Raw genomic sequence first — 16,598 nt, 5'->3', positions numbered from 1 at the left:
ATCTAATTCATTTATCAGATTGTTTAGGTTTTCAATTTCCTTATTGGTCTTCTGTCTGGTTGATCTATCTATAGGGGAGAGTGATGTGTTGAAGTCTCCCACAATTATTGTGGAAACATCAATTGCTTCCTTTAGTTTTGCCAATGTTTCTCTCATGTATTTTGTGGCACCTTGATTGGGTGCATAGACATTTACGATTGTTATTTCTTCTTGCTGAATTGCCCCTTTTATTAGTATGTAGTGGCCTTCTTTGTCTCTCAAAACATCCCTGCATTTGAAGTCTATTTTATCTGAGATTAATATTGCTACACCTGCTTTCTTTTGGCTGTAGCTTGCATGAAATATTTTTTTCCATCCTTTCACTTTCAATTTCTTTGTGTCCCTGTGTCTAAGATGGGTCTCTTGTATGCAACATATTGATGGTTCATTTTTTTTGATCCATTCTGCGAATCTATATCTTTTAATTGGGGAGTTTAATCCATTTACATTCAACGTTAAAACCGTGAAGGCATTTCTTGAATCGGCCATCTTATCCTTTGGTTTATGTTTGCCATATTTTTCCCTCTCTCTATTAATATCCTTTATTGTACCCATACCGAATCTCTTTAGTACTGAACCTTTCTCCAAGTCTCTCTGTCCTGTCTTTGTTTCTCTGTCTGTAGGGCTCCCTTTAGTATCTCCAGTAGGGCAGGTCTCTTGTTAGCAAATTCTCTCAGCATTTCTTTGTCTGTGAAAAATTTAAGCTCTCCCTCAAATTTGAAGGAGAGCTTTGCTGGATAAAGTATTCTTGGCTGGAAATTCCTCTCTCTCAGAATTTTAAATATATCGTGCCATTGCCTTCTCGCCTCCATGGTGGCTGCTGAGTAGTCACTACTTAGTCTTATGCTGTTTCCTTTGTATGTGGTGAATTGCTTTTCTCTTGCTGCTTTCAGAACTTGCTCCTTCTCTTCTATGTTTGACAGTGTGATCAGTATATGTCTCGGAGTGGGTTTTTTTGGATTTATTCTATTTGGAGTTCGCTGAGCATTTATGATTTGTGTATTTATGTTGTTTAGAAGATTTGGGAAGTTTTCCCCAACAATTTCTTTGAATACTCTTCCTAGACCTTTACCCTTTTCTTCCCCTTCTGGGACACCAATGAGTCTTATATTCGGACGTTTCATATTATCTATCATATCCCTGAGGTCCATTTCGAGTTTTTCAATTTTTTTCCCCATTCTTTCTTTTATGCTTTCATTTTCCATTCTGTCATCTTCCAGGTCACTGATTCGTTGTTCAACTTCCTCTAGTCTTGTACTATGAGTGTCCAGAATCTTTTTAATTTGGTCAACAGTTTCTTTAATTTCCATAAGATCATCCATTTTTTTATTTAGTCTTGCAATGTCTTCTTTATGCTCTTCTAGGGTCTTCTTGATTTCCTTCATATCCCGTACTAGGGTCTCATTGTTCATCTTTAGTTCTTTGAGTAGCTGCTCTAGGTGTGTCTCTTCTGGTCTTTTGATTTGGGTGCTTGGGCTTGGGTTATCCATATCGTCTGGTTTTTTCATATGCTTTATAATTTTCTGTTGTTTTTGGCCTCGTGGCATTTGCTGTCCTTGATAGGGTTCTTTTAGGGTTTGTAGACCAGTTGAAGTCCTTATCTCTAATTTATCAGATCTACAGCTTCGTGGAGTACACTTTCTCTAACTAACCAGCAGGTGGCGTCCACGAGCCACCTGTTCTCCACAAGCCAGATCTCCCCTGCTTAGCCTTTTTGGTGAGTGGGGGAGTGAGTCTTGTGGGGCCCAATTGGTGTCCCAAGCTTGCGTGTGTAGTTGGTGTTGCCTGCCCTGTATGTGGGGCGTGTTTCTGGGCAGTCGGGGAGGGGGGGTGGCCCTAACAATCAAATCTCCCTGATGATCCTAGAGTTTTAAAGCTACTGCAATAGTCTAATCCTTCAGTTCAGTCCTGCCACAGTTTGTCTCTGCCACTGACCCACAAGTCTTTGGTATTGGCGTATGGCTCCTGAGACTTGCAAGTGGGCCCCTCTTCCAGGCTGTGCACCCCGGGTCCTCTGTTGAGGGATGACTGTGCTATGTCACAGGTGAGTGCCGTCCCCCCAGGGCAGTTCTGGGCTGCTGGGCTGTGTTGGGAGGCTCCCAGTCTGCTCAAATGATGGCTGAATGGGGCTCTGTTAATTCACACTGCTCCCCCTTCCCAGCTCTGGGACATTCAGCTGAGGTTGCAGGGAAGGCTAATGTCCACGCCCAGTTTTGTGGTGTGTGCCTGTTATTTGAAGCACTTCCGTCACACTGGGTTGTCTGGGGCAGCTCTGGGCTATGGGGCTGGCGATGGGCAGGAGTGTTTCCTGTCCACCAGGATGGTGGCTGTGAGCGGACACCCCCCTTTTCTTGGGAAGTTGTGTTGTTTAGTGAATTTTCTCAGCCACTGGATTATTGCCTTTTGTCTCAGAGCTCTCTTAGTTCTGCTCTTGACTTGACGTGCCCAAATTTCAATTCTTTGAAGCTTTCTGTATTGAGCTTCTTAGAGTAATTGTTTTAGAAAAAGCAAAAAGGATTTAAAAAAAAAAAAAAAAAAAAAAAAACGGCCCTCCTCAGAGATCTAATGGGTTATTGAAATGCTAATAGACAAAGCAACCAGGGCCATTAAGGAAAGGTGCCCTGGGCAGAGAGATCAGCCTTGCTTCGGGATTTGCATATGCGCCTCAAGGCCTGATCTCCGCCCTTCCCCTTTCTGTGTTCACCAGAACTCCAAAAATCCTCTGCTTTTACTTTGGAGCTTCTCGTGTTGTTTTCCTTCTATGCCCGTCTCCTCTCTGCTGGGCTGGCTGCTCTCAGAGTCTCTGGTGTCTGGCCTCAGTCTATCTATGGTTGGAGTTTGAATCAGTAGAATGAGTTTCCGATGAGAGCAGCCACTGCAATTCTCCCTTCTCCTTCCTGGAGCTGACAGCCCCTCCTCCCCCGGGACTGAGCCTGGCAGGGAGGGGCGCGGGTCCCCTGGCCGCAAAAACTTACAGATTTCGCTGATCTCAGCAGTTCCACGTTTTCATGAGTGTTGTATGAAGTATGCCCAAAGACAGATTGCTCTGTGGTGTCCAGTCCACGCAGTTCCTGGCTTTTTACCTACTTTCCTGGAGGAGTAACTAAAACATACAGCTCACCAGTCTGCCATCTTGCCCCGCCTCACATCCTCTTTTAAAAAGTTTTATTTTATATATATGCCTAGGCCCAACTCCACACATACTGATTTGGTAGGCCTGGGAAATTTATTTGTAAGGATAAACTTACCCCTTGTGATTCCCAGACTTGGAGTCCACTGGTCTAAGATAGTTTTAGAAATTGGTTACATATGGTTTGCATATCTATACTTTAGTCAAATGGTACCATCTGGTTTTCAAATGATCAATAGGAACTAGTCAGGTCCTGTATCTTTGTTGCCCAGAAAGGAGTCTGCCACTTCCTTTTTTACCCCCACAAACCTGCCTTCTGAGTAGAAGTGGACTTCAGGGAATGTGGCTGGTTTTATACAGCCACCTGAGGAGTATGCAGTAGTACAAGTTTGAAACACAGATGGGGCCAGAGACAGGGTAAGACTACAACTGGCTGTAGAAGTCCTTGAAGAAAATAACAGGAGGAAATTTCTAATGGCTGTCAAACTCTCATTTATGAATTACAACTGTGAAAGTAACAAGCTTCATGTTGTTTGAATCAGAAATGAGCCAGAATCACTTCATTCCAAAAAAGTTAGCTGTTAAAGAAAAGCAGATTGAATAGTTTTCTTCCCACTCTGAACAAAGAAAAGGAAGCAAAAAGAAAGAAACAGAAAACAAGGATGTTCTTTACAACCTAAGTAAAGAATAAAAGCTATTTATTGGAGCAATTACCACTATTGCCTGCAAAAACAGATTTATGACTCATTTTATAACATCAGAGGTGATTAAAACTAATATAGTTACTAAAAACAATCTGACAATATGTGCATTCTTTTCTCTTTATGTTGAATGGAAAAAATCAAAAAATGAAGTCTATCACTGGGAATACAAAGCCAAAATTAAATTTTAGTTTTATAAGAGTTGGATCCAACTGTATTACTCAACTACTTAAGCCTCTTTTTGGTTTCAATCTTCTCATTTTCAAGCAAGACCTAACACAGGACACACCATCTAGGCAAAATCTCTCTAAGTTCTGTGAGACATTTTCCTCTCTATGTAGGATTTTTTGTCTTATATATGTCCCTTTAATTAATGCTATACCAAATGAAATTTTAGTTCACATTTTTCTCTCAACTAAAAAGAGACATATATATTTTTATTACACACAGAGCAATTCTACACAACCAGCATGCCTGTGGGTAAAAATATTCCCTCTTCAGATTCCTCAGGAATATTCAGTATACTAAAAACTTAAATGAGAGTGCCCAGGAGGCCAGGGTATGACAAGAACGGGGGTGGGGTGGGGTGGATAATAGTAGTCTAGTGATGTACATTTCAAAAGACCTGGGTTTTTTTTTAATGAACAGAGAAAGAATGGCAGTACAGAGAGGGGCACATGAAGGAGACAAAAACTAACAATTGTGAGACTGCAGAGGAAGCACTGCTTTTAGAGAACAATCCATTAGAACAAGAAGGTGAAGAAAACACATTCAAAGAGAAAGACCTTGAATTCCACAGGGTACCATGAAAGTGCTTGAAGGATGGAATGAGCTGGATGCTCACAGATGTATTCAACTGTGATGTATTCAGATATCTGGGTTTGAGAGGACATGGTACCCTTCTCAGAAGGTATTTATTCCTGAATATCACAAATCTTTTAAGATGAGAAAGAAAAGCCTATCTGAAGGAATAAATTTCAGACATTATGACAAAGTGATGAGAAAATGTTTTGGACAGATTATGGGCTCAGTGCTACAGGAAACATCAATAAAAAGCTCAAAAAAAAAAAAAAAAATCTCCTGAATGCCACATAGACAGCTAATTGCCTGTTTTCTTAAGGTAGTTTTAGCAGGACCAGACATTGGTCATGGGGAATTTTCATACTGGTAATCCGCAGGTGGGAATGGCTGGCATGAAAAAATGCATGGAACACACAAACCTCTTCATTTATTTTGAAAGGACATGTGACAACAGAAAATAATGGAAGCACCCTTACTGCCACAATGCTGCTTACTACTGCCACAGGTGGCTTACTCTACCTTTGTGTCCAGGTGTCTCCAGACACCTGGAGAGGTCCCTACCCCAAGATGATAGACAATACAGCAGACCTATACCTTGAATGCAACAAATCTGTTTGAAGACCTCCAAATCCTGCTTTGAATAACCATGCAAAGAGGGACTATTATATCACAAAATTATGTTATCTACTATCCTACCAAAATAGGACAAAACCAATCTCTTTTCACATAAATATACAATCTTCACACTCTCCACCTATTTCTTTCCAGTAACAGTAAGAAAGAACTATATAAACCTTAAAACTAAATTACAAGCTGGCAAGATAGATTATAAATCTAACTCAGATAACACTGATAGCATCTTCCTTATGAAGCCATGGTCAAATAATTCTAGAGGTTGCTATCCAAGAGGACCCTGACTGGCCTCGCAATGACAACCAATGGTGGATGGTGGGCAGAGGTACTTTGTTACAATGAAGAAAGCATGGACTTTGAAGTCAGATCTAAATTCAAATCCTGGCACCAACTACTCAAAAGCTAGTCACCTAACCTCACTGAAACTCAATTTTCTTATATAAATGTTGTAAGGATTAAATGAGATCTGACCCAAAGTCTGTGCTGTTAGCCACTAAGCGATACATAACGTGAAGGCAGAATCTTCCACTAGTTTTATATTAAGGTAACAATGTTTCTTTAAAGTTTTTGAACCTGCAGTTGTTTCAATTTCTTAAGAGCACTTTTTTTCCCCTGTTCTCTAGACATATATTAAACAGATGGAGCCTAGATTGCTCTCTTTTATCTGTAGATCCCTTCCAAAACTGTGGAAGAGAAATATGCAGTACATTTTTGCAGTATTCTTTTAACCCAACAGTGATTTAAGTATGTGGATTATACATTTTGTTGACAACTGGAAAGTCAGCTTATCTCAAAAGGACAAAAGATAAAGGATTGGTGTTTGTTATGATTTTATTAAACAGAAAACAGGCTTTAAAAGGAAGCGACTTGTCCATGGTTCCACTGCTACCGAGTGTCAGCATTAGGGTGCAATTCCAAGACTTTAGACTCAATATTCTATGCCCCTTTCATAACACTATTGAGGAAAAATGAGAATGTGCTCATTGCACTGAAAAGATACTGTATATTTCTTCTGAATATAAAAGTAGTACCATTCATGTGCAAAATGTAGGAGACATAAAAAAGTAAAAAGAAAAGAGGAATCACCTACAATCCTGTCACACACAGATAATCACTGTTAACATTTTGGTTTGGTTTATTTCTTTCCAATTTTTTTTCCTATATATAAATACTGTTTTTAAAAATTTGGATCATACTTCATTGTTTTTACTTTCTTTTATCTTCCATTTCATTCAAATCATTTTCCCATGACATTAAATATTCTTTAAAATGTTTATAATGGTTGTGAAACCATCATAGGGATGGTCTTTCATTCATTTAAACTCTGTACTGTTGAAAATCTAGTTTCCTTTTCTCAATTATATATGATGTTGGCATGAATATCCCTTTTGTTCATCTTTGTCTACTTCTGACTACTTTCTTAATATGGATTCTTAGAAGTAGATTTAAGGTTGATACACTAACAAATTGCTTTTCAGAAAAGTGGCAATTAACCTTACTACCAACAATATGTTATTCATGACGCTTCTTTCTCCTCATTGTGTTTTCTCTGGTGTTGAATAAGCTGTGAGCTGTAACGATAGGCTTTTCCACATTCACTACATTTATAGGGTTTCTCCTTAGTGTGGGTTCGCAAATGTAGAATAACTTGAGAAGTCTGCCTGAAGGTTTTCCCACATTCATTACACTTATATGGTTTCTCTCCAGTGTGAACTCTCTGATGATCCATAAGGTTTCAATTAGAAGTAAAAGCTTTTCCACACTCATTACACTTGTAAGGTTTCTCTCTACGATGAAGTCTCTGATGTTCATTAAGCATCTTCCTCAGGATGAAAGCTTTTCCACACTCATCACATTCATAAGACTTCTCCCCAGTGTGTATTCTCTGATGGTCTATAATCTTTGTATTAGAACCACAAGTTTTCCCACATTCCTTACATTTGTAAACTTTTTTTCCTTTGTGCATTCTCTGGTGTTGAGTAAGGTTTGAACTACGACTAAAGGCTTTCCCACACTCGATACAAGTGTAGGGCTTTTCTCCAGTGTGAACTCTGTGATGTGAAATAAGACCTGAACTCCTACTAAAGGCTTTCCCACACTCCTTACATTCATAAGTTTTCTCCCCACTGTGGATTCCCTGGTGTCGAATGAGGTGTGACTTACCACTGAAAGATTTCCCACAGTCATTGCATTTGTAGGGCTTCAGTCCAGTGTGGATTCTTCGATGAACAACAAGGTTGGAACTGTGACTGAAGGCTTTTCCACACTCCTTACACTTATAGGGTTTCTCTCCTGTGTGGATTCTCTCATGTACCGTAAGGTTTGCACTCTGACTAAAGGCTTTCCCACACTCATTACAGATATACTGTTTCTTTTCAGCCTGAAATCTCTCATTTGTTGAAAAGTCAGAATCTTTTTCACATTCCTGGTTACTTACTTCTGTGACTGTTTTATTGTCTTTAACTGTCTCATGTTTGAAGTTTCTTATCTTTCTCCTCATTTTCTCTTGCTTGGAGCATCCCAGTGGCCTTCCTAGTCTTCTTTCCTTTCAGAGGGTTTTTAGATTTTGAGGTCCTTGGCAATACCTCTGTGCAGTCCTCTTGAAATTTAATGATATTCTGATTTTTCAGAAATGATTCTTTGGATTCAACACCTCCTCATTCCCCATTTCACCATCTGACACGAGAAACAAAAATTGTACATGTCACCTGTTCTCTGTACTAGCAGACAGAGAATTATCCAAGGACAACAAGATGTGTAGACCACATGTTGGGTAAGTATTCAAAGGCAGGAGATCAAAGAAGGTGAGAGAAATAAGGCTAGATATAGTCAGAGAGATCAAAGTGAAGGCTTACGTAAAGCCAGGTGCTAAGAGAAGCCAAACATGCCCAGCATCATAATGGGCAATAAATAGTATAAAATCTATCCTGGTTTCCTTCTGCCTCATCATCCATTCCCAGATCTACAGCCATCTAACTCCTAATGGTAAACTCAACTATAGTCTGGTTATAACAAAAGTGAACTGAAATATATATACCTGAATATGATTAAAAGGGGAAATATTAGACTTTATATATGAGGGCAGAATAAAAATTAGAAAAAAAAAAAATCCATGGACCTACACTACATTAAAAGTGAACCCGAAGTTAAACCATGGACTTTAATTAATAGTACAACTATAAAAATGTGCCATCATGAATTGTAACAAATGTTCCACACCAATGCAAAGTGTTGGTCGTGGGGTGGTATATGGGAATCCTGTATTTTATGAATGGTTGTTCTGTAAACCCACAACTTCTCTAATAAAGGAAGGGAAAAAAAAAATACAGCTTTTCAAGCACTGCCATTCATTTTTCCCAGTCTCCATACTTCCTACCTACCCTCAACACATGAATATTTCTTTCAGCTTTATGAAGTTGTCAACAGAGAAGAGAGGCAGTTGGGGTACCCCATGGGGAGTAAATTAAGAGAAACTGAAAAAGAAAGCATCTAAGAGATGTTACCTAGGAACAGGGTGATAATATATTCTGGTTTTCCCAGAATGCTGCTGGTTTAATCTGTTATCCAAGCATCATTATTAATAGTGTCCCCCTTAATTCACAGAAGTACCCTAGTTTGGACAATACATTTTCAATTATCCTACCCAAAAGTGAAATCAGGTAAAGAATGCTTTTGGAACATTGGTCCAGACAGAAAAAAGGAATGGAGGAAGGGAAATGAGTTGGGAGACAACTTCAGGAATGCAGTTATGGGTGACCATTAGAGGGCTTAGCACTTTGTAGGTGCCCAATAAATGTTTGTTGAATGAATGGAGACGTGAATGAGATAGCAAGACCCTAGTCTTGCTACTTGGGACAGAGAACAAAAAAATCTAGCTAGTTCCAGGAAAGCATCCACAGATATCAGAATAGATATCTAGACTAGAATATTACTGAAGGCAAGAATCCAAGGTCATCAGGTCCAAGATTGGATATCAAGAATGGTAGCATCATTAAGATAGAGACATGGGAAAACAGGTTAGACAAGGGTGGAATACGCTAGGAATGCCAGTTGGAGAATGATAAGACAGAGGGGACAAAGGAAGTCATAAAATGTATAAGCTTATTGAGATGAGAATGTGGGTTAGAAGGGGCAGATAGGTGTTGAAAAATTCCACTCCAAATGCAGGTTTCACAAACCACACATTAGACAAGCCTTTTGTGCTAAACTTCCTCGTGGCCAGAATGACATATTGCAGCCACTGCATCCTGCCCAATGCCCCCCTTCTCCAGCTATATACAGTCCAATCCTTAAAAGGGCAAAACCCCACCACTCACTTACCCATTGGTTCCACGCCATTCCTTCTCAATTCCCACCCTGGCAGACCCCCGGGCCTAATCACCACTTGGCCCATCAGCTAAACCTCTGTGCATTTTACCAACTGACCACCCCCAAAGGAAAAGCATAAATACACCTCTCCCTTTGTCTCAGATGGGCTGAAGTTTTACTTCAAACCTCCACCATGCTGACATGCAAATAAAACTTTCCTGCCTGAAGTCGATTGGTCTCCATGCCCTCTATGACTGCGTTCCGAAATTTCTAACAGTAGGAAGAATGGGAAATGCCCATGGATGTGCTGTGAGGAAGGCCCAGGTGGTTCTGGGGGACCTGAGGAAGGGGCAAGACTTGTCAGATGAGGGAGCACTAAGTTTGAGGGGAGTTTGCCCTCTGCCGAAATGGATAGGAAATTCCCTCAGAAATCCTGGAAGAATTCCCAGGCACTAGGAAGGGGGTGGGTTCTTGGCTAGAGAAATAGGAAAAGGCAAAGAAGAGACCATGGGGCCAGCAGGACACTAGGGGTGTCCAGGCAACTGTGCATAAGCGCACTCTTGGATGGCTGGAGAATGGATGAGGACTAATGAGGTCCTCAACTCTCTGACCTGCAAATCCCTGAGGGTGGTGGGTGAGTCTTCTGATTTCAGGACCACCATCCATTTGAGCCTCTGAGGAAACCACAAATGGTGGAGTGATATTCTCAGAGAGAGAGAGAGAGGAGAGGCTTTACCCAGGGAGGCTGTGTTCCTTTCATTCACCACCATCACCTGCGGGTTCAGGTTCCTCTGAGCAATGGTCACATGGTCCTTGGTTATTGATTAGCGGCAGTGGAGTAAGGAATAAGAGGCAATACCTGAAAACAAAATCCAGAGAGACAGAGATGTGAAATGTAAAAACTGGGGAGGAAAAAAAAAACCCTAAAAGAAAATATCAAGGGACTACTTGATCGCAGGAAGAGAAAAGTCTAAAGGTCTAAAATGGATGGATTTGAGCATATAAAAACTTCTGTACTTCCAAAAGACACTATAAAAATTCTGTTATACAAACCAGTGTGTGCCTTATATACTAGAATTATATTATGTGTTTCCTTCCTCCTCACATGTACTCTTTAAGCTGGAAATCCCCAGAGAACAGGGCCTATAATATTCGCCTGTGGATCCCGCACAGTGCCTTGCTTAGTAAATGTTATTTGATTTGAAATGTTGAATTAAACAAGTTCAGGATACTATCTAATATCTGGGGATGGTGAAAGGTGAACTGGACCTCTATTATACCTCAATACCACAATTCCTCCTGTACCCATTCATCCTGTTTGTGCTTCATATTGTCTGATAAAACACCATAAAGGTATTTGTAATCTTGGCAATTCTCTTTCAACAGGGCCATCCAAGGGCCTAAATTCCCTAAGAGTCCCACTGCTCAGAGACATTCAGAATATCATTGCTGAAAGTGACCTCCCAGACCACCTAGTCTTATATTCAAATGTAGAGATGGGGAAATTGGGACTTGGAGGCAGAACTGGAACTCAAGCCCAAGTCCCCTGACACAGAAATTTGAGTTTTACTACATTGCCCTCCCTCCCAACCCAAAATTCTGCTCCTTAAGGTCCAGAAGCACTCCTTCCCACTACTCTGCTTCTTTCCTGGTCAATAAATAGCCATGCAGAAATGTTCTCTTTCAGCCTTGGTCCCCATATCCTCTAGCAGGCAAGATTTCTGACCCCAGACTAACTTCACAGTATAGGTCTCACCCTCCCAGGAGAGAAGGGAATGACTCACCCTCCTCACTCCTGTGCCCCACTCCAAAGGCTCTGCCCAGCACAGATCTTGCCTGATCTCCTCCTTGGGTTCGGAGAGGAAGTTTCTACTGGGGTCTGGAAACACTGCAAACCAATAGGAATGACTGAGTCCTCTAAGAGCTCAACTCCAAGTGGACACTAGAGAAATGTCTCATCCTCTGGGCAACTTCCCTTTTTATAGAACCCTTGGCAGTAAGGATGTTCATTGCCATTTTTAAAGATGAGGAAACGAGGCTCCCAGAGGTTGAATGAATTTCCCAAGATCGTGTAGCTAATGGGTGACAAGACTCTGTGTCTGAAGGAAATGTTCATTTCATCACAAAATGGCCAGCTGCTCCTTTTCACACATTCTGTTGCTATGTAAAAGCCTTGATATTCTCTTCTAATTGCAAAATGTATTCCAACTGGAAAGTTCTCTGCAATCCAACTTTTCTCAGGAAGTTTGCAGAAGGGGGATGAGAGGGAAACTTTGCTGTGACTACTGTATGTAAGAAATAAGACTTCAAAGGGAAGAAAGAAGATTTTTTTTTCAGAACACCCATCTCAGGATTATTAGGCCTCAACATTTGTTTTGTGCTCCCCCAGTACCCCAAGCTCTGCTTCTAACATCCAAGCTTGTTTCTTTTCTTCCCTACCAGAATATAGCTCTGCCTTGTATAGAGCTATAACTCCAAGACCTAGCACACTACTGGGTTGGTGCTCAATAAATATTTGTTAAATAAAATAATGAGCAAGACTCTGTCCGCCTTTCTGGGCCCAAAGTTTCTTCACCGGTAGCAGAGTGGGGGTTGGACTGATGATCTGAGTCAGGGCTTGTGGAGGCTGCTGAACCTGGGAGGAGCCTCTACCACTATTACTTTGGGAAGACCGGGGCTGGAAGTCAACTCTTCCACCCCGAGACCCACTGACTTTCTGGGACCAGGCCCAAGGATTAGGGTCGGGGATGAAAAAGTTCTGTCACCTCCACCAGCCCGGTCCGAGGGAGCAGCTACCCGAAGTCCAGGACGAGACCCAAGACAAAGGGGCAGAGCCAAGCGAGGGGAGGGGGTCCCACAGCCACCCACTGGGCTGCCGCGCCCCCTTCTCAGCAGCTGGCGGCCGTAGGCGGGGCCTCATTCCGGGCCTGTGCCCCCCACCCCTCACCCCACCCCCACCTCCCGCCAGGCTGTCGCGCACCCCTCACCGAAATCGCAGGTCCCACTTCTTGAAACAAAGCGGAGACGGAACAACGTCACCGACTCCCCACTAGCTCCCACCCTAACCCTCGGGCCCTTCTAGGCATCGGTAATTTCGGTGTCTCTTTGCCTCCCCCAAACTGGAGTCCTCCCGTCCCCTCCGGAGCCCCGCTGGATCTCTGGGCACTCTGGCTCTGCCTCCCGCCGTTTTTCCCCTGTCATTGGCTAGGAGGATCAGCCAATGCGCCCGAAGGCCCTGGAACGAGCCTGGGAAAGGGATGAGGTTCGGCGGGAAAGAGGAACCAATCAACTGGGTGGCCAGGCCACCTCTCTCAAAAGGAGGCTCTCTGAAGCAGACCCGGCGGCTCTCAGGCTTTCAAAGGCAGGATCGGCTCCGTTTGCTGACAGCACACAAAAACTTGATTGAGTGCCTACTACATGCCCGACACTGTTTTAGGCGCTGCGGATGCGGCAATGAAAATAACTCCTTGTCCGATGAGGTTCACAGTCAAGTCGGGAAGATGGACGATAATACGTAGGGATAATAAGAGGAAAGAGAGCTAGGGGTGGGACTACTTTATCGATCATAGAAAAGGGAGAAACAAGAAGTGAGTAACCGAGGCATGAGGATATCTGAAGGGAAGAGTTTTCCTGATAGATGGAAAAGCAGGCGCAAAGGCCTTGAATCAGGAGGTGGGTGGACACATTCAGGAGTTTGTAAACTACAAGGGTGTGGGATTTTGTCCTGAGTAACATAGGAAGCTCTTGGAGGGTTTTGGGACAGAGGAATGAAATCATTGGTCTTTTTCTTTCCTGTTAAATGTTCAAAGATTATCAGCTATCAGACACAAAAGGAGCCAAAAACCTGTTCCTGTAAATTTCACTCCATGACTTACATCTTAAAGTCTGCTCTGGCTGCTCTGTTGAGAATAGTCTTAAGGTAAGCAGGAAGGGAGCTAAAAAAAATACTATTTTTGTATTCCCAGGCAAGAAGTCATGGTGGCTTGGATTAGCTTAGAAGTGAGAGGTGGTAAAATACACTTCTGCAAATATTTGAAGGCAGTGCCAGCATGATTTGCTAATGAATTTTATGTGGGATAAGGATGACTCCACGATTTTTATCTGAGCAACAAGAATAAGACTGCCTTTTTGGAAAAAGAGTAGCCTGAAATAAGAACTGGAATAGGGAGAAGATTCAATAGGTTTGTTTTGGTAATGTTACATTTAAGACGCCAATTAGATATCCAAGAGGAAATGTCATATATGCAGTTGGGACAGGAGTCTGGAGTTCAGTAAAGAAGTCAAGGCTAAAGACATACATATGGATATCTCCATATAGGGCAAGATGAGATAATGTAGGGAATAATTATAAAGAAGTCATCTAAGGATTGAATCTTTGAAGTGCTTTATCAATCAACAAATATATATTGCATACTTACAGTTTTCTTATCCATCAACTCATGTAGGTGACACAACACCTTTGCCACATTTTATCGATGAGACCGAGAAACAGAGGTTTAGAGAAATAATACCTACACATGCCTAGTGGAAGCTGGAAGCAGAACTTGGGACCCTTTGTTATGGAGCACAGCACTATTGCCACAACATCAGGAATCCCTTAAGACTATCCATGTACATTAGGACAGTTATAACAATCTTCAACTTGGTTTTGCTTTTCACTTACTCTTCTTTTTGGAGGGTGGTATCATTAATTCTGACTCAAAGCTCTTGGACCCACATTTGGTCCCAGGGAGTAATGATTACTCAATATTCTAGCCCAGTGGTTCTCAAATTTTAGAGAGCATAAGAATCACTTGAATGCATGTTAAAAATACAAATTCCAGGCCCTCACCTCATCCAAACTGTTGTTCTTATCCACAAGCATATTTCTTTGCCTACAAATACATATATTCAATCCAGAATGTCACTGTTCAGAAACAAAGGTATTAGCATTTTGCATCACAATTGCCTAAATATACAGCAATTTCAATCTTTATTATGATATTTACTATCTTCATGCCTGCCAAAGAAATTTAGACTCATATTTGGTAAAGGAAATCAATATCCAGTTGGTGGGTATTACTTTATTGGTCAAAAAGGTAGAAATACAGTACTTCCCTTTGGGAGTTCACAATTTATTTGAAGATATATGTTTCTCAGGATAAATGAAAGGATCCAAAGGTACTTAAAAAGTATAAAAGTGAATAGGACAATTCTGCAATATATATTCCTTTTTAAGTTGTGAAGGGTTTTCTCTGGCATTAACTAATTTAAGCTTCAGAATAATTTTGTGAAATTTATTAATCCTTATTTTCTAGATAAGGAAACTAAAGCCTGGATATGTGAAATTATTTGCTTCTGGATGCACAGCTAATAGTGGACAATTTGAGACCTGGACCTGGGTTTTCTGACTACCGTTACCATGCTCTATTCTGTGCTACCCCACTACCTTTGCATTTCTTCCAAAGGGTGTTATGTGCCATCCATAATTCCTTTTATCTTTTTTAAACTTTATTTTGAAACCTTACAACATACGTATATTCTCTAGCTAGATTCAACAACTAACATTTTGCCATATTAGCTTTCTCTCTCCCTACACACATACACATTATGCCATTTGAAAATATACTATAGATATCATAACCCTTCAACTCTAAATATGCCGCATGCAGCTCCTAAGAATAAGGACATTCTTCTATGTAACCAACCACTGTCACATCATCATCATCAATTAGACCTTTTAGACATTATATTCATTCCGTATTCCAACTTCCCCAATTGTTACCCAAATATTTTCTACAGCTGTTTTGGGGATCAAGTTTGACTCATTATATTTGGTCACTGTTTCTCTGCAGAGTTTCTTTTAATCTAAAAGAGTCCCCCACTGTTTTTCTTTTTTGTTTTGCTGTCTTTTTTAAGAGTCTAGACCAACTGTCTTAAATAATGTTTGACATTCTAGATTTGTCTGTTTGTTTCCTCATGGTATCTTCCTGTATTTCTTGTTAGTTGAAAGAATGTTATAGAGGCTGGATGAGATTCAAGTTAAACCTTTTGCTTCATAGGTGGTGTTGGAACTTCATATTCTATTACATGCCTCCATAATCTCTTGACCTATCCTTCTGGAATTAAAAACTAAATGATTAGAATTGGGAATGGAGAGTATAGCTGTGGAATATTTTCTCTGTGTGTATAAAAGCCAAGTGGGTAAGTGTCCAGGTTCTATAACTTTACCATCATGTTTGATCCCCTCAACTATCTCCTGGGCTTGAATTGTTTGATTGTTAAAAATAAATTGGGAGTTCTGTCCACTGATACCATTTCTCTGCATTGTGGGTTGACAGATGGAGCAGAAGCTATGTACTATAGCTGAAAGCTCTTCCACTCCTATTTCAGGCATAGTATTTATCAGAAATGTTCACAAAAAAGACGGCAATTCTAAATTAATGACTTTTCACCCTCCAAAAACCAAGAGACTCTAACCCACGTGGAATTTCTGGTGTCTAACAAGAAATGAGCTATAACCAAAAGCTTTGCCACACACAAGTGTAAAGTCTCTGGTTGGATGATGTTTGCCACAACTGATATTTTCTTATACTTATCTCAAGAATAGGTTCTTTTCCCAGTGTGGATTCACTGAGGTAAAACAAAGTCTGAGCTGTGACTGAAGGTTTCTTCCACATGCTGTTCATTTACAGAAAAGCTGCTTCCCAATGAGGCAGAGCACTTGGACGACACTGGATACACAGAATGGAAGCTGGGTCAAAAACAGAAAGGTGGCCCTCGGTGGAAGGTCTTTAACCAGCTTAGCAAAACTTTCAGCTGCTTCTTTACTTTTTTACTGCTGAAGTGCATGGTAGTTGTGTAAACTTACAATGAGCCTTCTAGCTTCACATGTAGGAGGATAAATTTAAAAGCATTCATCTGGACTGTAAAAAGGATTCCAAGAAATCCACTTTCCCTATTTTGGGGCAAATATCAGGAATTGAAAGCCCTCATCATTCAGTCAA

General features: G+C 41.0%; 2 protein-coding genes across 8 annotated transcripts in view; both read right to left on the bottom strand.

Moving 5' to 3' along the window:
• Positions 1 to 3,580: 3,580 nt before the first annotated feature.
• Positions 3,581 to 7,822, bottom strand: ZNF660 (zinc finger protein 660). Its single transcript, XM_037848750.1, is given in 1 exon segment — positions 3,581 to 7,822. A coding segment is annotated over 1 exon segment (984 nt). The 5' UTR covers positions 7,805 to 7,822; the 3' UTR covers positions 3,581 to 6,820.
• Positions 7,823 to 7,828: 6 nt separating this feature from the next.
• ZKSCAN7 (zinc finger with KRAB and SCAN domains 7) overlaps positions 7,829 to 16,598 on the bottom strand; it is a 23,125-nt gene continuing 14,355 nt past the window's right edge. For 2 of the 7 annotated variants that reach the window (XM_037848675.1, XM_037848685.1), the window contains exon 7: positions 10,313 to 10,471. In XM_037848675.1, coding sequence (XP_037704603.1) covers positions 10,437 to 10,471 — 35 coding nt within the window. In that variant the 3' untranslated portion in view covers positions 10,313 to 10,436. Of the gene's footprint in view, positions 7,981 to 10,312; positions 10,472 to 11,396; positions 11,501 to 14,053; positions 16,346 to 16,598 lie in introns of those variants that run through there. The other 5 variants (XM_037848670.1, XM_037848680.1, XR_005218690.1 and 2 more) reach the window with 4 other exon arrangements.

Source organism: Choloepus didactylus, chromosome 1, assembly GCF_015220235.1.
Source record: "Choloepus didactylus isolate mChoDid1 chromosome 1, mChoDid1.pri, whole genome shotgun sequence".
NCBI lineage: Eukaryota > Metazoa > Chordata > Mammalia > Pilosa > Megalonychidae > Choloepus > Choloepus didactylus.
The sequence above is the reverse complement of the archived record's forward strand: the minus strand, read 5'-3'. Positions and strand labels throughout refer to the sequence as shown.